The 24,285-nt window shown below is 39.5% G+C and overlaps 1 protein-coding gene across 1 annotated transcript in view; it reads right to left on the reverse strand.

The window, feature by feature from the left end:
• The window catches only part of LOC133982107 (serine/threonine-protein kinase BRSK2), a 163,082-nt gene that overhangs the window by 42,633 nt on the left and 96,164 nt on the right, over nt 1-24,285 (reverse strand). The window contains exons 2-4 of the mRNA XM_062421029.1: nt 23,044-23,138; nt 5,693-5,778; nt 1,655-1,795 (exon numbers count right to left, since the gene is read on the reverse strand). Coding sequence (XP_062277013.1) covers nt 1,655-1,795; nt 5,693-5,778; nt 23,044-23,138 — 322 coding nt within the window. The remainder of the gene's footprint in view (nt 1-1,654; nt 1,796-5,692; nt 5,779-23,043; nt 23,139-24,285) is intronic.

Consider the following 24,285-nt stretch of genomic DNA (forward strand, 5'->3'; position numbering starts at 1 on the left):
TATGGGAATAATAATAGAATAACTGCTAATAATAGTGAAATAACGTACTGTAGGTATGTGATTGAGTGTGAAAACAAGCAGAAACACAGGGATGTAACGTTATTAGCAGCTTTATGTGAAAGTCTCCCTCTCCTTACCGGTACCTGTTCATATTTTGGCAAGGACCACTGTCCCACCTCCCTCCTCCACTAGATTACCATGTTTCACCTCATTTCATGTTCTTTTTAATTAACATGTCCTTTTACATAGTATTTCTTTTTTCATGTGACTTTGAAGATTGTATACTTGAATGTGGTTACATTTTTTGTTCCCATCTCATTTTTCAGATTCTTGGTCCATGTACTGTGCTGTGCACGCACATGACGACAAAATGTATGCATACTCTCCATACTCTCTGAAGAAGGAAAACAGTCATTATCTGCTATAGTACCACAAATGAATACATTCACAATTCACACTATACAACACAGCCATACAAACACAAAACAAGCTCATACAAATGAGCGCTCCAAATCAGTCCCTGCTGACATGTTTGCCTTCTGAAGTATGTATGATTGCTTCTAGCCTTTGAGCAGTTAATTATCCCGCAAAAAGCCAAAAAATATAAACAAAATGTGTCATATTGATAACAACATGGAAACAAATTTAGACAAACACAAAGAGCATAGTGAAGAAAATGTGGTAACAGAATGTCACTTCTGCTGAGCTCTAAAAATGATACCAGAGATATGCATGAAAAGAAGTGTACTGTATTGAAATCTGCTCAATACTGTAAAGAAAAACATCTATTGAAGGTATTCTACATGAGGAATGCAATGTGCTTTAAAAGTGTAAAAAATGTTGGGCAATACAAGCGTCTGTCCTTTCAATTTACAATATGTCAGCTGTCTAATCTGGATGTAAATGGATATTTTTAGAATTAGAAAAATATACCCTTAGTAACAAGCAATATCAAGTTTTTTCAGTTCTGTAATAATCACATTGTTTGAACAACACTGATGAATAAACTGATTGAAATTTAGATGGTTGTTTCACTTTGGGAAGAATCTGTATTGTTTTAGAATTTATTTTTAGCGAACTCGTTATTTGTTCAATGTTGTATGACAACCTAATTGACTTTGTTACACATCCCGGTTATGGTTCTTCATTCATGTATGTAAATGGTTTTATGGATTGCAGATAGTGAGTTCAGCTTTTAACGCTTTAACCCCAAATATTATTATATGAAGACTGTAGTGTTCACAGTTGCCTACTACAGCATGGTGAAATATAATTACCGGTATGTACCAGAACTTATGTGTTATGCATTATGACGGTAAAGATAAGTCTAAACTGAGATAAGATTCACTTTTTGCATTGTGTTTTGTAAATGATTAAAATTCAAGTAAACTTATTTACATGTTTTTTGTACCTTTATCAAGGTATGTTTAAAATATCTTCCTTTTCTCAGATGTGTCTCCTTATTTATGTCAAAATCACTCAACCTTAAAAATAAACATATATAGCATGAATCACAAATCTATACATTTTTGTCTGTTTTCAATGAAGGATAAGTGGGATTTGTTCATTTTCACCAACACAATCAAACCATTCCTCATATCTGCATTACTGGCTGCTATAAAAAGTATTTCTGTATATGAATCATATCACTTACCATATGGAATGACTGTGGCAAAAATCCAGGGCAGACATGATCTGTCTAAAGAATTTCCTGGCCTCTTTAGGCGTTAACCTGCCTTTCTTCACCAAGTAGTCAAACAGCTCACCACCAGACACATGTTCTAGCACAAGGTACCTGAAAGAGAAAGTGTAAGAGAGAAAGTGGGAATCAATGGAAGAATGAAAGATATAACAAAAGGGACAGCAGAAAAATGTATCATACACATGCACACAAAGGACAACATTTCACTTTTAGGGAAGGAATAAATACCACAGCTCCCACTGCAAAGACCCCACAGAGAAACAGAATGAAAACCCCCGACCTCAGAGGTCTTTAAGAGCTGGAACAATGTAGGCAATGTAGTTCCCTCATAGCCATTATACACAGACAAATACCCAGGATCAATGCTCTGATCTCTCAAAAGCTGTTTCACGGTGAGTGTTTATTTTTTATTCTGGCATCTGTAAGATTCCCCCACAGTAATATAGTGAATCATCCCAACACTGTATTACAAATAAATGTGAAAGGTTCTGATATACTATACACTCTGACCTCCTGTGGGAGGCATCAGAGAAATGATACAGTTGCATTACACTGCGAAAAGTTGGAAAAGTTGTGTGAAAATCCCTTAGACATAAAGGATTTAGGGGCTTACGAATTCTGCTAAGGTACAGACAATGTAAGCTTCTGTGACAGTCTTTGTCTCAGCACTCGGTTAATCAAGCAAAGGAGACACAGAGGCAGGACAAGAGGGAATCGAAAATCCTCTAAAGTTCCCTGGCAAACACATACAGTGTTTGTGTTGCTATTGTTGACTGTATATCTTAGAGATGGAGCAAGCATTTTGTTTAATAAATATGCTTCTTTTACTTTACCAAACATGCATACACTCACAATTGTCCCCACTATCACATTTTTACGGCCACTCTTCAGGTGGCGTTTCAGCATGTGCATCTAGGCTCATAGGAGGGCGCAGTCTGTCATCCTGACTGTACGGCCATGCTCTAGGGCTCCAAGGGGACAGGAAGGAGATGAATCTCCGCTGACCCAGACCTAAAGCTGCATCTGTGGGCTGAAAGCCAGCCATGCCCTGCCCCTGCTCCTAACTGCTCTGCTCGTATATCCTGTGCTGAAAGTCCCTCCATCTTCACTAGGACAAATTGAAACTCAGACATGCAGTTAAATACTCTCCCTTTTCTCTCTCTCTGTGGATATGTGTGTGTACATGCAGCTATACTTCTACTGATCACACTATCGTTTTGCAAGTACTGCAGTCAGCCACAGATCATGCTGTAATTAAACAACTGTAAACCCTTAAAGCCAAAAAGCCGTCACCAGAAAAACCTCAACAGCTTTGGCACAACCAGACAACACACACAAGTACTGTGGTTGAACACATTCACCACAAACACCTTTATAAAAAACATTCAGCATTAACACAGCTTCTTATATAACATACTCTTGATTTAAATGTAAATTTTCCAAGTGCTACAGTTTGTTTTGTTATTTAGTATAATGGTAGCCTTTTAAAGCAATTCACTGATTTTATGCTTCAAGATCAGTTGTCATCCATAGTACAACTCAGCCAGTGAAAACAGTTGTATAATACATTTTGTGGCTCAGTCAGGGAGTTTTCTATAAGCTGTGAAAGTAACCCTAATAATGTCACCAGGATTATCTTGGCGTGGAGACTGCGAACATTTAATAGAAAGGCTGTGTTAAAAACTAGGGATGCAGAGTTTTGAAACATGGGAATTATGGGAATTGTATCATCTTTTAAAGCTTCACCTGACCAGAATGAGGACATTATGGTGTCTGCTGCATATTATTGAAACATTGTTTTCGGACTTTCTTGGCTGTACTTAAGGATTAAAATTCAAACTAGCTTCTACATACTTTACTTTTGCATTGCTTGTGAGAATAAAAGTTTTTACGAGGACCTTTCATACTTGGCCCTTGTGGACAAAAGCAGTAGTGTTTCCCCAAATGAAGATTTGTGTCGTAAAGATATTGGCTAGCACGTGCATTTGTTTTGGAAGCAAGTAAAGAAAGACGCTACTTAACACAGCTGTGTGCAGAATGCATCATGATGATTAATAATTGTAATGTGACAATGTTGAAGCAAAGTAGAGTTTGTTTTAGTAGCGTTCTTACACAATGTTACATATAAGGCTGCATTCAAACCAAATCCAGCAAAAAGCACCTTCCCACAGGGTCTTGTAGAGGTGTGGGTATGTTTATGTGTGCTTTAGAATGTAACCAATGTGAAATAGATTCACTCCCTTGTTCTTGCTGCACCGCCACTCACTCTCTTCATTCACGCTCCAGCTTGCTTGACCACTGATGCTCTTTCCCTCTCTCTCTCTAGTGCTTTCAGCTCTCTGTCTGTTTCTCTAGTCTAACAAAGTCTAACTTTACTTTTAATGTTATCAAATGATGAAAAATGTCTTCCCTTCATCCTCCCTCTCTCATGCTACAATGCTACATGTCATGCCAACATTAGACTCTGCTGGTCAGCATGCTGTAGATTGTTTCGTGATTTTGTGGGGAATCTGATCTGGTGGCAGGCATTTACAATAATTATATAGAAACAGCCAATCTTTCAGCTGATGGTCTTGTTTGCTTATGTAGATCACATGACACTGTTTTAAAAGTTTCTTGTAGTAACTTTAATACATTTTCAGAAATAGGATTGAGTGAATGTGGGACTTGGAACACATTTGGCCCTATTATGTGTTGCAAAAAGGAAAATATAAAAAAAATCCCACAATCATTATCTTGCATGTGTAACAATTCACCATTTTGTTTAAATGCTGCAGCAAAAAATCTGAATTAAAACAAGTAACAGCACCGCCACTCTTAGTATATACATGTGCATTATGTTCTCTTGTACTTTTAAGCATTCTGACAGCTACCATTTTTCATTCTTATAGGCATAATTTATATCAACATCATGGTGTGATCATTCATTTGTAGCAATGAAGTAGCCATAAATAAAATATTGTACGGCTATGTATCAAACTCCTTCCACTTCTCCCTCACCTAGAGTAAACACTCACTACACCACTTTAAACAGCTTGTGGTGTGCCCACAGCATAATAAATCTTATAGCTGCAAAACTGTTGGCTCTAACATGCTGTGTATCTATCAACTATTGGCTTTCAAGTGAAGATATCTGAGGAAGAATCTGAAAAATATTAATTGCAAAATTACATCACTGATGTAAAGCGTAGAGTTCGCTGGTGATGTAAACATAAAGCAATTTGTCCTCTGTGACGCTACTAGTGACCAACTGTCAAAAGTGATGAAGCAATGGGCACAAAATGTGATTTTAATAATCCAATTATAGGATGAATGATAATATTCTGCTAGTCCTATCATCTTAAAGGATGACATGTACAGTATTGCATGTCCAATCCCATTTGGTCTGTAAGCTCAAGATGAGAGCTAATTGAATTTAGTTGACAAACAGTCCTCTGTAGATCAAGGGGGCTGCTATAAACGACTGATGGGCTTGTCACTCACCACTGTAAAAGTTAGCTAATAGATTAATTATGTGTCTGCTTGTGTGTGTGTGTGTGTGTGTGTGCGTGCATGCAGCAGCTGCAGCAGAGTAATGTGACTGCCACTCTCCATGGCTAATGTTTTTTAATGCAATGTTGTTGCCACTGATAAGCATGTCATGGTGTTTACATTACGGAGACTTCCTCTCCCTATTAGCATTCCCCTAGTGTGTGTGACCAAATTAAATGCCTTGTGCCAATACTAATGGAGCATCCGCCCCTCCAAGGCTATCATTGTTGCCCTCCAATCATAATACACCAATCAAAACCGCTCCACGGGCCAACAAAATGATCTGTGGGATTTCAAATGATGTTCTGCTGTTCAGAAGAGCACGTGTTATTAATGTTTTTTGTGAGCCAAAAAACCTTTTATACAATGTGACAATCATTTATTGTACGCAGTGTATTTTACAATTTAGTGTATTTTACATAAATCAAAACTGGACCACAATTCCTTGATGATACTTACAAGTATTTTTTATTTTCGTAGACATCATGTAGCTTTAAAACATGCGGGTGTTCTATGAGCTTCAGAATAGCTATTTCTCGCTCCACCTGTATGAGAGAGGGAAAGGTAGGGAAAGAGGAAGAAGGAGAAAGAGACAAGAGGAAGGAGGAAGACAGTAAAGAGAATAAGGGAGGAACAAGAGAGAAAAAAAAGACTTGATTAGCATAATTATATGTGCAACAGCATTCTTAGAAAAGTGTAATCATCCTTATTTGCCCTCTTCAACTCCAACTTTCCTGTCACTGCTGGCAAAACCGAAGTACCAAGGAGACCAATCAACTGACCCCAAAATAGCCCGTGATGAGGTCTCGCTAATCGTTTTTCTGAGGTTACCTGTGAAGGTCATTGTCAAATTTGAGAGGCAGCAATCTGTAATAACACTTTACACAACTAGCACAAGGGCTTAAGAGGAATAAGTAAACCAATGAAAGGAGCTGACTAGCACTTTCTACTGGCAGAAAGGACAGAGATAAGCCATGACCACACAGTGGTCAGCATCCAGGCCAGTAAGCACTGCTATCTCAGGTGGAAAACATGGTTTGCCTCAAAAGCTGAAGGAAAACAGGTTGTGTTTGTCTTATCTTACCAAAAATTGCACCCTTTCCTCTTTAACAAAATAAGGCCTTCGCAATCACATTTCATAAGCCAGTGGTTTGCTTGAGGTGAACATAAATCAGCTTGGTTAGATAAGAAACCTGAAGTAGAATAACCTGTCAAGAGTCAGACATCCCACATTTGAACATTTCTGTACACTAAGAGTACTGCCTGTGGGTAAATAGGGGTCAAAATGTCCACTCAGGTACATCAGCTTCTTTCAGAAGAGGCTTTTTTTCACTCAGTCAGTCTGAGACAGTGGCTGCAGACATGAACACAACACCAGAACAAGCAGACGGCTGAGTCCACACAAGTTTCTTTTTTTGCTTACGGAGCTGCTGCGAGACATCTACAGTATACTGTGAGACTGTTGAGAGCTGAATTTAACCAAAATCGAGCAGATCAGTTTGGATTTGTGTCAGCATCTCTGGAGGTTGTAGTCAGCATGTATAGCTGCCACTGAAAATCAGCATGGATCCTACTTCGACAGAAGCCACCGCTAATCTTCAACCCCCTGCGCTCTTCTGCTCTCCTCGCAGTTATCTGTTTGTCCTTCTCCTACACATTTCTTGTCCATCTTCTCCTCCACCCTCTGTGTCTAGCTTTAACTGACAATGATGGAGATGAAAGGACAGTGTGAGTTAAAGGCTCCTGTGCCTCGTCTCAGTCTCATCAATGTCAATTTCACTATGTCACTCGCCTGTGACAGCCTTCACGTTGCTTTACTGTCACACTCATTGTAGCTTAGTTTTATGAACACTCATATGGAATTCAAAACTCTGATCTGCCAGCTAACTATATTCTGGTTAAACTCCTACAAAGCTGTTTGTGTGACCAGGTGTAAAATCAGGTTCCTCCTAATTATGCATTGTTTTTCATTTCAGCTTCTATTAATCATCTCTGCCCGCTCAGGTATTGTAGCCTATCTTATTGACACATTGATGGTTACATTCTGCCAAAGCATTCCCATTTCCACTCCTTATCAAGAGCAACATCTGATGCAAAGTGTGTGTGTGTGTGTGTGTGTGTGTGTGTGTGTGTGTGTGTGTGTGTGTGTGTGTGTGTGTGTGTGTGTGTGTGTGTGTGTGTGTGCATTCAGTCACTAAAGACAAAAATGCAATACAGAGCAATCTGTGTCAAAGCTGCAGCTAAAAAAAAAAGTCATGGGAGAGTATATCGCTTGGCACACAGCTTGTAACAGCTAGGCTAATCAGGGCTAATCCAGAAACTAATGACTCTGGATTTTGCACTCAGCAGCACTGCACTGTGCCACTCTCTCACCTGAGACTAAGGTGTGTTGTTAAGAATGAGCCCGTGGTGGCTAGCTAGCTAGCAGGCAGCTGGACTCCCTGCAGAGAGACTAATGCTACCCAGGACTCAGAGAGAGTTGAACGAAATGATACAGAGCCAGCAGCTGGCTTCCTAAGCTTCCTCTAAGCACCTCCTTATAGTTAATTGAAATAAGAGAAATAAGGCTTAATGTGAAGACTTAACTGTACAGCAGCATGCTTATTGCAAGATTAGCTGTTGATTAACACACTAATGTAAATTTGTGGAGCACCCCTCGCTCTATCCAGCAATATACAGTACAACAGTTTCATTTAATAGAACCAATCTGACAAATATTTGAACACCTCCCTTGCTGGCAAGCAAATGGGGTAAGGTATGCTGTTGCATCGATTATTGCAAACAATACATGCATGACAAAAGTTATAATAAATAAAAATACACACACTGACTATTGCCAACTGTTCACACGCTTCTTTTTAAAACATCAAACACACAGATCCAACACCTCCATAACTTCATGTTAGTTTACATGCCAGGTGGCCATCCTCTCTCTTGGCCTGGCTCTTGTACATGGCTCCGCACTCTCTCATTAAGTTTCACATCTGTGAGTGTGGACAGTTCTCTCCAATCGCCATATCTCCGTGGCACTTCATTAAGCCTTTATTAGCAGGCGGTTGGACATCATTCACTGATCCACACACAAAAGCACAGATGGACAGGTGGTCAGAAGAACACACACCTCCCCTTCTTTATACTTCTTGTTACTTGTGCTCTTCTTGTGTTTGTCAGTTCAATGCATTGGCAATTTGCTAAATTCTCTGACAACCGAACAGGTTTAGAGGAGAAAGAATAGTTAGAGAAGAAACACCTAATTAGAGAGCGGAGGTCAGACAAGAGCGCAAGACTGACACTAATCCAAATTGTTTACTTGACAGAAAGATAATTTGCCTTGTAAAGCCATGTGGTTATCGCTGTGGAATGCACATCATTAGCGGAAGACGTCAGAACAGTAGCCTGTTGGTGGACAGGCTGATTGGTGACGCTTCGACCCACAGGGTTTCCTATCAGTGTCATATCCTGCCAAGCTAAATGGATCAATAGGTTGGGACTACAGTGGGGATTCCTGTTAAGGTTTTAACTACAACCATGATGGTGTATTGTATGTTGCAAGCAAGAAATCTCTCTCACAACTTTGAAAGAGAAAAAATGATGCTATGTGATAAATGATAAACACATAACATCTTAGTACCCGGCTCCAAGGAACGGCATGTTGTTGCTCCATATTAAAAGCTAGAGCACAATTTTCTTCACCCTGTAATTGAATTTTGATATTGTTGTGTTTGAAAGTATGTCTAATGTGATTTATTACTTGTAATTATGGTGTAATTTGCAGGTGCAGATGGTATGTTGTAATAGCACAGTGAAACAAGCCCGTGTGAGAGGAGGATGACTAGGAAGACTACAGCTTCACGGACAAATGAGGCACAGTATTCACTTGTGGTTCCATGTGTCACTTCAAATTCACAGGATGAGAGCCGGTTTAACATAGTTCCATCAGCTTGCTATTGATTCTTTAAATTACAGCCCTGGATCTGAAAGGATTGAATGGACGAGCAAACTAATGACTGGTGACATCAATAGTTTCATCACTGTGGCTAAGAGTCCAGTGATGGAGAATCAGAGACAGCCAGGCAACAACAAAGATGTAAAGAGATTATATTCATGTCACATATGTCAAAGAGCAAGGGAACAGAGAAACCAGCCCAAAGTCTCAGAGGGGAAAATATTGGATCACAGGCTCTGTCATCTCTCACTCTCCACTTATTGCATCTTGCGCTCTTTCTCCCGCCTTTCTCCCGTCTGTGTGAAAACACAGACATTTCTGTCACCTCCCCCAGGCGAGTGAGTGAATGGTCCCTTGATATTGAGATCTAAGGATCAAAGTCAACAGGGCAGCCATGTGTGTCAGATAAAAAAAACAGGGGTGGCTATGCTAACAGGGGAGCTACAATGCATGCAAGATCTGCTGGATGGATGGAAAAACAAAAGAGAGACAGAGGAAGGATGAGTGAATGTTTGAGCATAAACCATGTAATTCTCTGAAATGGAGAAGACTAAAAGACAGATATAGAGGACAGACAGAAAGAGAGCACAGCAAGACAGAGTGAGATGATAACAGGTAAGGCAATGAGGCATCAATGTGAGGAGCTAAATGCGTGTGACAATCAAGGAAATTAGAGAGCATTCCACCTACAAGGCTTTAATTCACCTGAAAGATATTATATCTACTGCACTTGACAACTATGGATTCATTTGCACCATATTGGTGCTGTATATATTATTTCAAAAGCTTTAATTGTATTCAGTACATCCCAGAAATATGGTTTTATGACTGCTTTTATGGTTAATAAGAGGAGAATTTATTTATTTTTTTATTTAGGAGTTATTTATCTGACAAGATAATCTGGACAAACATTGTTTTCTACCTTTTCTTTAACTTGCTGTTACTTTTCATACAACAACAAGGGTGAGTACATTTTCTACCACCCTTTGCAGAAGTCATTTTCTTCTTCCAAAAACATTAGGAGCCCTTCGACCCCAATGAACTTCTTCATTATAGAAACATCAGTGTCTGTCAATTTATCATATATGTACTGTATATATCCTTATGTTAAATATACAATTCAAATCCTATCCAATTTTCAACCAATTCACAGATTTACCTTTACTCAACCAGACAGTCATCTGATTGTCTATATTCCTAGACATCTTACTAGCAGATGTTAACATTCAATAAGATATAGTGGTCTAAACATTACATGTAATTTTGTAAAAACACTTTTACATCAAGTATGACAGAACATGATTAAATAATATTTTATTATGTAATGTTTTATTACATATTTTTTCTTTGTCATAATACATTGTCAAATTTGCATCATTTGATTTTAACTTGTGCAAATTAATAAAAATAAAATGAAACTCAATTTAGAATTGCAGGCAAGGATATGTAGTATGTATAGAGAAGAGAACATATGGGTGAAAGCAAAGAAAGCTATGGGGGGGAGTAATGGCTGGAGAGAAGGGTCGTGGGTCCAACTGTCAGTGAGCAGAAGGGGAGGAGACAGTGCAGCTTGGCTACTGGCTCACAGACAAAACCAGTCAGCTTGTCATCCATTCATACTTTTGACATGTGGACACATTAACGCATGATGCACACACACTGTACACACACACCGCTGATCATGGCAAGCTATGAGCCACCTCCATCCATCCATCCATATGTCGGTCAGTGAGCCAGTAGGGCAGAATCGGTGTTTTCTGCCAGGAGCAGAGGGTAGCCAAGCTGGTGTGTGTGCATGCATGTGTGTATCTGTGTGTACGTGCTTACACATGCATGTAAATGGCAAGGACTTAGTGGCTGTAGAGTACTATATGTCAGTCTTTGTAACCAGAAAGGACATCAGCTTCAAGGGCAAACGCACACGCATGCACATACACAGACAGAGACACAGACACAGACACAGACACAGACACAGACACAGACTACTCTTCACACCTTCTTAGAAAAACATTGGGCAAAATGAACCAAGGCAGTCTCAGGATGTGGATTCATGTGTGTATTATGAACACTCTTGCTTAACCAAAATGTGTTCAGAAATTGACGGAGACAGGCTCAAGACTATGAATTTAACAGTATATATACATTTAAGTCTCACTCAGATTAAAATGTATTTTTCAAGAAAGACCTGGCCAATACAGCTGTCTGCGAAGGTCTGGGAAAATACAGAAATGACCACTTAGCAGCAGCATACAGAATTAAGTGGTGTACGAGATTACAACAGCCAGTAATAACAAGTAAAGCACTATGGTATAGTCTCAAACTTCTTTTGGCACTGGTGAGATGCATTCATAAAGAGCAATCCAATAAAGGTAAAAAAGTTACTGAATTTTTTTTTTTTTTTTTTTAAGAACCTTAATTTAAGTTTCAGTTTGGAAACAAGGTTTTCAATGTGTGATTTCAATGACAAGTTCTGTAATACCTAAATATGTAGGTGTTGTGACCATTTAAATTTCAACACTTTTAGTTGAGATATTAAGAAGATTAAAATGGTAAATCTTTGCCATTTGAAAATAGCATCAACTTAAGCTGAGTAAATGGGATTGAACAAGATCAAAGGCCACCTGCAGGAATTCAGAGGTTTGTAATATTGCAGGGGATGAGCGATAGATAACTGTATCATCTGCATAGAAATGGAATGCAGCATTTGATAAATTATCTCAAAGCCACAGTATTTGGTGAGGCAGTGTGTGTGCATGAGGTAGATTTTTTATCTCCTACTACTGAGCCAGTCCCACTGAGAGCGAAACAAAATACGGTATAAAATAATATTTGTATGATTCCATTCCAGTCAAAGTCATTGGACTGAAAAAAGTAATCACTCTCTTACTTTCATCTTTCTCTGTTTATCACTCTTCCCTCCACCCTGTGGACCTCACAAATACACAACTGCACATGCACACAGGCAAGCACACATGGATACACAGTCTGCGCAGCAGGTTCTTCTGATAATCACTGTATCAGTCATCCTTTGTGGTGAGGAGGTAAATTCCCCACACGGGGGAGTTTTATCAATTCCAGAGACATGTAAATCGATCTGGACATAGTCTCTGCTAGCTTCCTAGTCCTTATCCTTTATCCATCTCCCACCCTTTCAAATCTTACTCATTACCCCTTCCCACCCAAGACCAATTTTGGCACTCCTCCTCCTCTCCTATTCCTTATTTCTTCTGTCTTTCTCTCATTCTCTCATGTCTGTGATGTGTACGCATGCTGCTGATCCATCAAGCTGCCACTTAGACCAGTGGCAGGCCACATCATTTCACACTAACAGACATGTCCCTGGATAACCTTGGTCATAATAGAGTGTAATGACAGAGTTCTTCCAGACCCTGAGGTCAAAGGGTATAATCATGAGCATCTTTGAAGCTACTGCATGGGCTGATTGGCAAGATTGACTGTGATGGGTCAGGGGAGGGTAAACGGTGTGTGCATGTGTATTTGTATATATTTATATGCATTGGTGTTCATCATCAGCTGAGTTGAGTGATTTATCAGTGACGGGCAGGCAGCGGATGCCTTTGGCAGCCATGTTTTTGTGTCAGTCGTCGAAAATGTTTTTTTGTCAACTCATCCAGTTCAGTCACTCACGTCCTAAGAGAGGGATATTTCATACAAGAAGATTGGTAAGGTCACCTTGGATTGAGTGGAGATGTGAAATGTGGATTAATGAACTGGTTTTCACAGGCTACAGAATGAGAGCATAGAACAGAGTTGATTAGATCTGAAGGTCATCTCTATCAGTAATAAAAGTGTACATCTAATAACCTACAGTAACCTACATTTGAATGTGAGGATGATGACTTGTTTCTAAAGTGCTGTACACAAAGATAAACTTGTTTCCTCTGAGGATTCTGCAGACATTTTTTAAATGCCTATTAAAAATAAATTATTATTAAATATTATATAAGTATAATTGAATCCACAAAGTATCTAAGAAGAAAATGATGATGATAAAGATGTCCATTATGAAAACTATTCATTTCTGGGAACACTGACATGGTTTTGAACTACACTTGTGCTGGTGTTGGTAAATGTAAAATAATAGGAAAACAACCTAAACAAAGAAAGTGGGCAATGAATGAATAATGAAGACTATTTAGTGCAGTAATTCAAGCAGACAGTGGTGATGAGCTAACAGTGATTCACTTGCCTCACAAATTATCTCCATATATAAATACATGGCCTATTCATTGACACATGAGAGTGGTCAATAGTTAGCCAGGCAAATGAGTCAATAATGGACAGTCAACAGGTCAGTGTGTAAGACCAGTCAACTGAAACAACCCAAATTAGCTCAAAAATTTGTAAATAAATTCAGAATAGCTCTAATAATGTAATCTGGGAGTTCTTTTAGTTTCCACACTTGTTAATTAGGTCTTACACTGAATGAGAATCTTTGACACATAAAAGGAACACTCTTGTGCCCTAATCATATGGTGCATGAATGCACATTTACCCTAAGAATGGCTACCTAAGAAAACTATATGTGGATAAATAAACAGTGTCCATATGCATTAACATGCATGTGTTTGTGCTTTGTGGGCTTGTACAGTAGTGTGTGAGTGAGTGAGAAAAGGAGAAAGCGAGAGCGTGTTCTTGAGAGTGTGTAGCACAACAAAGTCATTAGCAAACAATCCCCACAGGGCTGTAGATGAAGGAGCTGATGAAGTTAAGTGTCTTGCTTTAGATGTTCAACATATTGACCGCAAATTCCCAAATATACATCAGGATCTGTCCCACGCTCATTAACACTGCCAAGACGGAGCCAATTTCCCTGTTTATTCACAACAGCTAAAAGTGGTTAATTTATGCTGGATTCACAAATTAATGTAGCTTGTGCATAATGCTCAAGCCTTGTGCAAGCAAGTTAACAGCATAATCAAGAGATAAAATAGTGTCTTGAATACAGAGGAGTTACCTGGATTAACTCTGGCTCTCTGAGTACTTGCATTCCCCTCTACCATGATCACATTCAAGGTAGGAGGTCAGGATATTAGTAGTGGCGTTAATAGCATTGACCCCACTTAATTATTATTACTTCTACCACAATCAATACACAGTAAGTTGTCAATATGGAGCACATAATGACTGTGTTGTACACACAGCTGCTGCATTATAAAACAGATCTGCAATGTCACTGATCTGTTTACTGTTTCTTCATATTACAGTAATAACATACTGTGCATTTGATACCTGTTCACACTATGAGTTCCAGTTTAAACTATGAGATAAGTGCATCTGTACCATGTGTGTAGTTAATAAATAACAGGTATTTTTTGGCATCATTATCAGGGGTGTGTTTGGCTCATAAGATCTTCATTTTCAGACTTGAGTACAATTTACTACAGTATACATAGTTTGTGTCTGTTTAAGTGGCAGTTAGTTTTTTTAGGCATTCTTGTCCACAAGCTGTGATTCACCCTACATGTCTGTTGTGAGATTATCACATACCAAATCCTCCATCAAGAGGACATTATGTGCCTTAAGGGGAGAAGTCTGTCTGTCTGTCTTGTTGACTCTGAGCAACTAGATGATGGTCAGGGAGCTTTCATTCACAGGTGTCATTTACGGTCATGTGACTTGCACACAAGAATACATGCAAAGCACATCCACACACCCACACATACAAATCATACATATAGTGATGGTTAAAATGATGACATGCCACTGTATATAAATAGACATATCACAGCACTGCCATAAAATGACACTTGTAACAAACTGCAACATACTTTGTTATCCATCAGTATAGTATTTCAAAGCTCTGTTTCATTGTCACATACACCATTACACACATACATACACACACAACAAATTATATAACCAAAACTGAATAAGAGTCCTCTTCACCATCTCAACACAACATTTTTCAAAAGCTCCTCTGTACATATTTGTGCATTTATTAGGGTTGATGAAGAGAACAACAAAGCACTAAAGATTCATAACTCACATTAAGCCTGAATGTAAGTGTACCGACCAACACTGAGTAAACTCACCCACAAAGACACACTGTATTAAACATACTGACAGGCAACACTCTGAGATACAAGTCATTATAAGTTTGTGTCTATGAATGCAAGCAGCACAGTAGAAAAAACAGATGTCAAAGATGGATTTGGATGGAAAAACTAAGGCTTGACTACACATTTTCACGCAGGGGAATGTGATGTACCTTTTCAATTACCAGTCCCTACCCTAACAGGATAGATAAAAGATTACCACAGTACTCAATGCTGAGAAGAAACACACCTGAAATACACTTCTGTGGGCCCACAGGTAATTTCAAGAAATAATAAATCCCATCGCAAAACAAAGAAATAAACAAATATAAAAAAGAAAACTAAACCTTGCTATTGTCCCCTTGAAAGCATCGCTCCAGAGCTAAGCCTGCTCCAAATTTACTGGCTGGCTATGTGCACACCCTACATACTGCATACTGGTAAAGTTAAAATAATGAAAACATATGTGTCAGCAGTTCAGCAGTTGAAAAGTACAGCTACAAAGTTAGTGACAACCTGACCAGGCTCACTTAAGGTAGACTGACCTTTAAGGTGGACCAGCTATTCTTATTTTAGTGACAACGTCAGCCTCTCCTCCTGATGTCCTAACATTGCTCATGCATCACTCCACTCAAGGGTGGAAGAATTGGATACATTTCCTCACACAGGAAAAGCAACAAAAAAAGAAAAAGATAAAAGCAACACCAAAGCAACAACAAATAAAAAAGAAAACAAAGCTTTCTCATCTATCTGACAACACAGCAGCTGTTGCCTTTGAAGAGAAAAAACAAATGCCATCGGTTTAGACGTCTGTCTGTCTCCTGTCGAGCTCAATGGGGGATCCCGCTACATCTTATGCTCTGCTATCCTCCATTTCATTATTTTGTCTGCACTCCATCTCTGTTTTATCTCGATAAGACATGAGAGATAAAATCAGTCAAACAACGCTGCGTGGGTTTGATGAGCTTTGTCACCGCAGTGAGCAGCAGCACTAACGGTTTTAGACGTCTCGCCAGGATGTTTTAGATCCCCAGCTACCAGTCAGAATGGTGTAAAACTCAATGTTTGTTGTCTTCAGTCAATGTCATTTAGTATGAGGCACAATGTGACACAGGTATGACTAAAAGCTAACAGTTCTTCATAATCTCCAAACATCTGGTGCCCTGTAGGTAAAATCTATTCCCCATTTTCATTTTACCAGAGCCTCATTGATACTTAATACAGATTGGGAGAAATAGTGGAATTGGAAATCAAATTAGGATGCTGAATGCTCATTGACTTTCATATTGATTGATAACAGACAAAGTGCTTTGTAAGGCCTTACAGCTTCAGGATAAACCTTTTTTTATTTAGGTTCTTACAGAATGCTTTGAAGGAACAAGGGACAGGGAAAAACTGTGACAATAGGAAGAGTGCATTTTTTTCAGGGAATATTGTGTTGGCCAATGTCTACTATGATATAACAAGTATAACTGATCATGTGTTATTTTTGTTCAGAATTTGTTATATAACACAGTTATAGTCTACATTCAGAAAATCTACTAGATTGAAACCAGAGGTAAAGATGTATATGATTGTAAAAATATATATCAACAGACAAAAATGCGTGAAAGAAGAGGCAGACAAACAGCATAGAAACAGAGTGGGTACTTTTACAGTCATTCTGTGAAGTCAGCCTGTTAAGATCAAACTGTGTGCTAAGCCCTGGCTTCTGGCTCAGCACCATGCAAAGCTGATGGATCAACGCGCAGAGGCACAACATATGAAACCCATTTATTTTAAGGGGTGTCTGCATTCATAGACACATGCACACAAACACACACACACACACACACCATAAAGTTAAGCAGGACGGGAGAGTGTTAGAGGCATTTCTATATCCAACCCACTCGCGGCACAACAGAGGCGGGAGAGAACGGCCAATCTATAATCATTAGGAGGGAAGAGTAGAGATGGCGGAGAAAGAAAGCTGCAGTGCTGTCACCGAGGTGTCGGGATAACAAGATTAAACCTTGTGTGATTCATCTGTGGCGTTCTGCTCCTCACCCGCCCACCACAATCTCTGCTGGTTCATGTACTCAACCTTTATCACTTGTTCTCTCTTTCTTTAGTCCTAAATTGTTATTTTAGATGCTGTGTATACAAAACTTATATAACTGTGTCAAACTATCATCTTGAATGAAACTTTGCCTCATATTTTGGTACTTATATTACAGGCCCAGATGCAGAGACTATAAATTGACAAATTACACAAATTTGCTTCAACTTCATACAGGAGGCTTATTTTTTGGAAAAGAAATCAGAAATTATAACAGAACGGATCTTGTTAATGAAGACTGAATGCAAAAAAGTGGACAGATCCTCATCCCTGTCCTTATATTTTGGGCCATTTTAGGTAACGCAGCTATCTACCCCGTCTGTGGCACTGCCTTGTCATTCTCAGCTCTTACATGCGGTGTCCTTAGCGTAGCGCTTCAATTATTTGCTTCAGGGGGCAATTATACTGCTGCTGTCTCCATTTCCAAACTCTCTTTCTCTCTTACATACACACACACACATTTTCTCATCTGCAATGTTATAACTGACATCAAGGATGGAGTCTGCAAACCACAAGTAACCTCACTGAACTAAAAAAACAGCGTAGCTATGTAGAGATCTACTTCACAACACATCCAAAGTGTTCTAACTTCATGTTCACTATCCATTTCTAACCATCCCCACACACACTCTTCCCTTCCCACTATCTCCCTTCATCCTGGACTCCATCCCTCCCCTCCATCTCTTCCTTTCTCTCTCTGGGCTTGGGGACAGTAGAGTGACTTTGAAGTTGCGCTGCTTCAGGAGGAGAGAGAGTCACTCCGGCTAATTAGTTGTCCTTATCCCAACAGCAGCAGCCGCCACAAGCTCACTGGCTCAGAGGGAAAAACTACCAACTGCTGCATGCTAAAGATACCCTTCTCCCTCAGCTAGTTGTTAGTGCTAGCGGCTAGTAACAATTTAACTCACCCCGAGACTAAACTGCGGATTAGAGAAGTTGCTCCACTCAGCATAATGATAGGTAATATGGTATGAAATATGGTACAGTGAATCCTCTGATCTCAAGGAAAGCTTGTCAGACCGTTGTTGACTGCAGCAGCAAGATTCTACTCAATGTCCATTTTCTCCACCATGTCATAGTCATCAGTATAACCATCACTATTACAGCAGGTGGATGGTTCTTCAATGCATAGGGGAACTGCACTCCAACATAGAATATACAATATTTACCCCAGGTATAATCAGAAAAGGGGTAAAGACAGATACATGATACTTCATGAGAGTAACTAAATGACCAGTGCAAACAGCTCAACAAAAGTGAGGCACCCAAGCCTAATGCATTATCAGTAAGGCTGGACATTGGACCTCAGCAAATCTTTACAAAGTAACTTGTCAAATACTTAGAGCTGGCACTGAGTGCCTTGGTCAGATTTAAAACCTTGTTTTCTTTGATCCAATTGTTCCTGAATTTTTTTAAATTAGCAGTTCTGGAGTGTATTATTTGAGCAAAAATCTTGTACAGTTCCTTGTGTTTAGCCAACATTAAAATCCGTAAAGCCTCTTTTGTTCAATAGAAAAAGGGTTTAAAGAAAAACATGTTTACCTTCCCTAAAGCAAGGCACTGAAAAATGTTTTGTTTTACTGTCACTACTGAAAACCTGTTTCTGTATCAGCACTAAAATTGAAAACTGTTAAATTATACCCAGCCCTATTAATAAAGGGACTCTCAATCATTTCTGGCTTGTGACCCTATTTTGAAAAATTCTCATGAAAGCAGAATTTGATAATTTGAGTTTTTACCTTTCAGAGAATGGAAGGAGCTCCATCTCAATAAAATCCCTACCTTACAATAGAAAGTGATATTTTAGGAATAGATGTTCTTTGGCCTGCCCTGCACTTTGACTTTTTCCTACATATCATCATCACATTCAACTGTATAATTAGTATAATCATTATTTGAATTGCACAATCCTCTGTGATCATATGAACGCTAACAATTTCTCTGTGCAAATGACACATTAATACAGCAAGAAGAAAACACAGGCGCTCTTGACAGGAAATGTGAGTAGAGACGTGGTGTACTTACTAAGGCATCTGTGTTATCTTGTCTCAGCAGGGATTCTCACAGCATGTCCATCTCTATCTCCTGAGCCTTGCTCTCTCTCACCCTTCCTCCCTTTCCCTCTCCACCCTACGGCCCCACGGCATAGAGATATGGCAGCGATAGAGGGAGAGGGCTGGCTGAGTTTCAGAAACATTAACTACTCCCTCAAGGCACACACACACACACACACACACACACACACACACACACACACACACACACACACACACACACACACACACACACACACACACACACACACACACACAGTGTTGGTTCTAGGCTTCACTTTGTATCGGATCGCCATACTTTATTCTATTTGGCCTCAATGCCAACGACTGCAGACATACTGTCATATGTGCGCATATTGTGTTTTCTCTTTCTGTCGGTTTCTCTCTCATCATGTGAAACATGACAGACAGCCACTTCCCACAGATGGAGCCTCGTATTACTATTCAACTTACTTCGTTGTTAGGTTTTCTGCTTAGAAGTGAATAAAAAAGAATAACACTGGCACTTGCTCTTTGAAGTCAAAGCTCATTCTCTAGTAACAAACTGACATAATGTTCATAGACAAATTCATTTTCCAAGACAATCCAAAGTCTCCATTGTCCGTAGTGTCATAGCCTGTGGGGCTGTGGACCAAAGAGTTCAATATTAGTTATATAAAGTTCAAAACACAGAGTGGAGGAAAGACCCCAGTTATTCTGAGACAATTAATTCAACCAGTCTCCTCATATCCACAGACCCCTGACTCACAAGGCCAGTCAGGGAAAGGACAGACGTAGAGGAGTGACATGTGTCATAGAGAATGTGTCTGTGTGCATACATATTGATATGTGTGTGTGTGTGTCACTATGACACATGTACACACATTTTTATGAACTCTTGTGTGAGTATGTGCACCCAATGTGTGTCTGGGATGTGTCTGGGATGTGCGTACTATGTCAGTGTTGCGTGTTCACACACACACACACACACACACACACACACACACACACACACACACACACACACACACACACACACACACACACACACACACACACACACACACACACACACACACACACACACACACACACACACACACACACACACACACACACACACACACACACACACCTGTCCAGGAGAGTCAAATTCTTCCCTAATGGCACAGTGGGGACCCAAGACATTAGCATATTAAAAGGTGACATTTCACAGTCTGAGCCATGCAGTACAGTGCAGCCCGATGACTCTGACAGGCTGACAGCCACACAGGCAGGCCAGAGAACAGACACATAGACTGTTATGTTCACTACTCGGGGAATATGGGAAAGTGGCTGCTGGATTTGAGTTAGAAAAAATCCTGTACAGCCACCACTGAAAGAACCTCAGTATAAGACTGTTTTTTAAATAGATGTGTGACACCAGTGTGTTCCAAAACCAGACGGAACTTCACAAGTGACCACACAAAAAGTGTGGTCTATGAGTCAGACTAATAATTTACTGTATAAAGGTGCAAGGTACATTGCTACAGAGGCTTTGAATTAGAATTGAGGCCCCAAGGTACTGTATATCGGTAGTCAATAAACAAATCAATACACACTGTGTATATGAGGGGATAGAAATGCTGACAAACACACAACATCTGCATGTTTACAGTATATAAATTTGTTTTCCAAATGCTGCAAAATACTGAATTTTATCTGTTACATGTGGATGACACACACACCATCATACACATTATTTCCATAAAAGCAATGCTCATTACATCCGAGCCAGCTGAAACAGTTATACACAAACAGATTTCTGTATCTGATCCTTATCTGATAGTAAGAAAACCTGGGCAGCTGAACTTTGTTTGAAAGATTTTTTAACATGAAATATTGGTAACTGATGACAATTTTTGGCATGACTCAGGGTAATTCACTTGCCCCTGGCACCTCCATAATTTAATCCCACCTGGCACATAAATGAACACACACGTGCTGTCACATATGCACATATACAAACCCACCAGGGACTAGCAGTTGAGAGAAGAATGACAATGGCTGAAAATTTGGTAATTGGCTCTGAACTGCAGCTTCAGCAAAAGCCTTGGTCCTGTCGGAAACCTGTCAGCATTTGGCATCTTTTACTATCCTTTTCTTCTTCAGGATAGCACAATGTGAAGCACCTGGGTTAGGACATTATCCTGTTACCTCCCTCTCTGCTGTCACATGTTACAATGGTTCCGGCAACTACTTCTGCTACAACTAATAATACTTTTGTCAGTGCTGAAGCGACAGAATCGACCTGTCTTTTCCTGATGAAAATATTAGACTGCATGTTGAGCTGAGTAAGAGATAGAAAGAGAGCAACTTCCGGAGCATGACAGCAGTGAGTGAGAAAGACTTCGGGAGACACTGACACAGCAAGATGCTGATTAATACCGACTGTTTATCAAACAGCAATATCTGAGCAGGGAGAGCTTTTCATCTCAAGTCTAATGACGCTGCCACAGATGTGATGCAAAACGAGGGATTTTCCATTTGCTGATAACCTGCGCTGTGAGCAAACCCATCCGCTTCCTGCTTTCCAGCTCATAAGCAAACAATTACAGTGGGCTCTTCTCTCTGCGTGAGTCCTGTGAAAGACAATTTTCAGGTTGCAGCATCTCGTTGTCCTTTATCTTCCTTCTCTCTTCAGTTTCTTTACAACTATTACATAAACACAAAGGCCAATTTTGCAGCATGCCAGTTTTGAGCGGGTACTGAATAAGACTGCCCAGCAGGAGCCCTGGGATGTAATAAGAAGAGAAAAATCCATATTGTAGGCTACCCTTCAAAAAGTGACTGTGTGTGTAACAGTGAAAATTATAAATAAAAATGTTTTGTTCAAAAGATTTTGATGCATCTAAGAGTGACGGTATATTAATTACAGTTGCCAAAAAAATTGCTTTATTGTTGCACTAACCCAGGTTTTCTTGGAAGCTCTGACTCATGATGAGTGAACCAAACAGTAGCTGAGTCCTTCAGTTTGCAATTTAAAAAGAATGAAAATCAGCTGCTTCAAAGACAAACTGTCACTAACTCATCCAATGATTCCACTCTTAACGAAGTGTATTATGACATAAATCACTCATATTCAAACATTTTTTGCAGCATCAGCCACATAAGCAGTCCACTCTTCATAATTTTGATTTTTGAAATGCCACCTGGCAGTCAGCCCAGATGTTATGTGTCAAAGAAGTGACTCAGTCACAGTCTAACTCTTAGTGTTGCTTCATTCAGCCGACCTGCCGCATTTATGCATTTTGGAGAGAGAGAGAGAGAGAGAGAGAGAGAGAGAGAGAGAGAGAGAGAGAGAGAGAGAGAGAGAGAGAGAGAGAGAGAGAGAGAGGAATAATGTTAATAATAAAAGTCCTGAGCCAGACTTGAAGAAGGAGAAGGTGGTTATGTTGGGTTCATGTAAAACCATATGCACCAACAGAACACTCAAACTTGCAAAATTTGAAGTTTTTAGGAATTTGACAAGTATTACACTTTATTCTCATATATAGATATAGAAATAAAAAAAAGTTTAAAAAAATATCTTCAGAAGAAGAGACACAGGGGTCAGCAGAGTAAAAACTAACTACTTCAACAACCTTGACTGCAACACTGAAAGCCACTGCAGGGACTGAAAACTGTAAACTTACCTTCATTAGTACTGACTCACTGAGTTTCTCACGGTTGACAATCTTTATGGCGACTTTCTGGCATGTTACACAGTGAACTCCGAGCTTGACCAATCCTGCAAGACAAAGAGGACACAAACACTTTATTAGGCCAAACAGGTTAAACACTGCATATTCCTGTCTGCGTTTAGGATTATCAACACAAACAATGTATGTTCAGATGACAACAAAAAAGAAACTGATGTATAATTATGCACTATGCTGAATGGGAGTTCCTAGTGAGCTCGGACTCTCATTGTGTTTGTCGAAATACAGTTATGCATTGTGTAAAGAAAAATTAAGGTTGTTTTATTTTGCTAACCACTAATGTGAATTTACTGGACTGATGTAAAATGGCTCGGGACTTCATGTACAGAATGCTGATAATGATTTCTGTGGTGTAGACAGCTCCTTAAATAAACTGCCCTCTGGGGTTTATTTGAATCATAAAGGCAGTAAGTGAGTGGGTCATTTGTGTTATTGATTCCTATAATGTACTAAACTGCTGTAATGCAGTTGCGTTAAGTTAGCTAAAACAGACAATAAAAGGTAGTGGTAACAAACACAGGCAATGCAAAGCCAAAGGTCAACCATTGAATGAGTAGCATTATTGACCATGGCTGAAAACTGCAAACATCACCATCTAGAGAAAAACATTAACAACTGTTATATTTCAACAACTGCAGCCGAGTAAAAACGACCCTTTACTTCACAACACAAACACATTCAGGGATGTGGAGAGACTTCAGTGTCTAATACTCCACACCAGCCAGTTCTGTTGGGATCACACACAAATGTTCAGCTTGTTCAGACTTAGTATCAAAATCAAACCTCGCGTATCATAAATCCTGTGATTTGTCACGCAATCACAAAAGCATGGTCCGTGCCTTGCCTCAATAATATCCCAAGGTATCCTTAGTTAAATGATAGACCACAAGCAATGCAGAAAACATGCAGAGAAATCTCAGTGTGTGTACAGTTACAGTGGAACAAAGTAGCACGTTTATATGTATTTGATACAGGGCCGCCATGAAGACAGCACCAATTCATTTTCTGCAGGGGACCACAGATCAGCACACACATTAGACAGATGTTTGCATCAGATAAATTACTTACAAACTCAAACAAACGCACACCCATACACAAACAAATGTTGACTCTCTATTATTGATTTCCCCTATGGCCCTGAGCTGCCGCAGGGATTTGGAGATGACAGAAGATGAT

Source organism: Scomber scombrus, chromosome 6 (assembly GCF_963691925.1).
Source record: "Scomber scombrus chromosome 6, fScoSco1.1, whole genome shotgun sequence".
Lineage (NCBI taxonomy): Eukaryota > Metazoa > Chordata > Actinopteri > Scombriformes > Scombridae > Scomber > Scomber scombrus.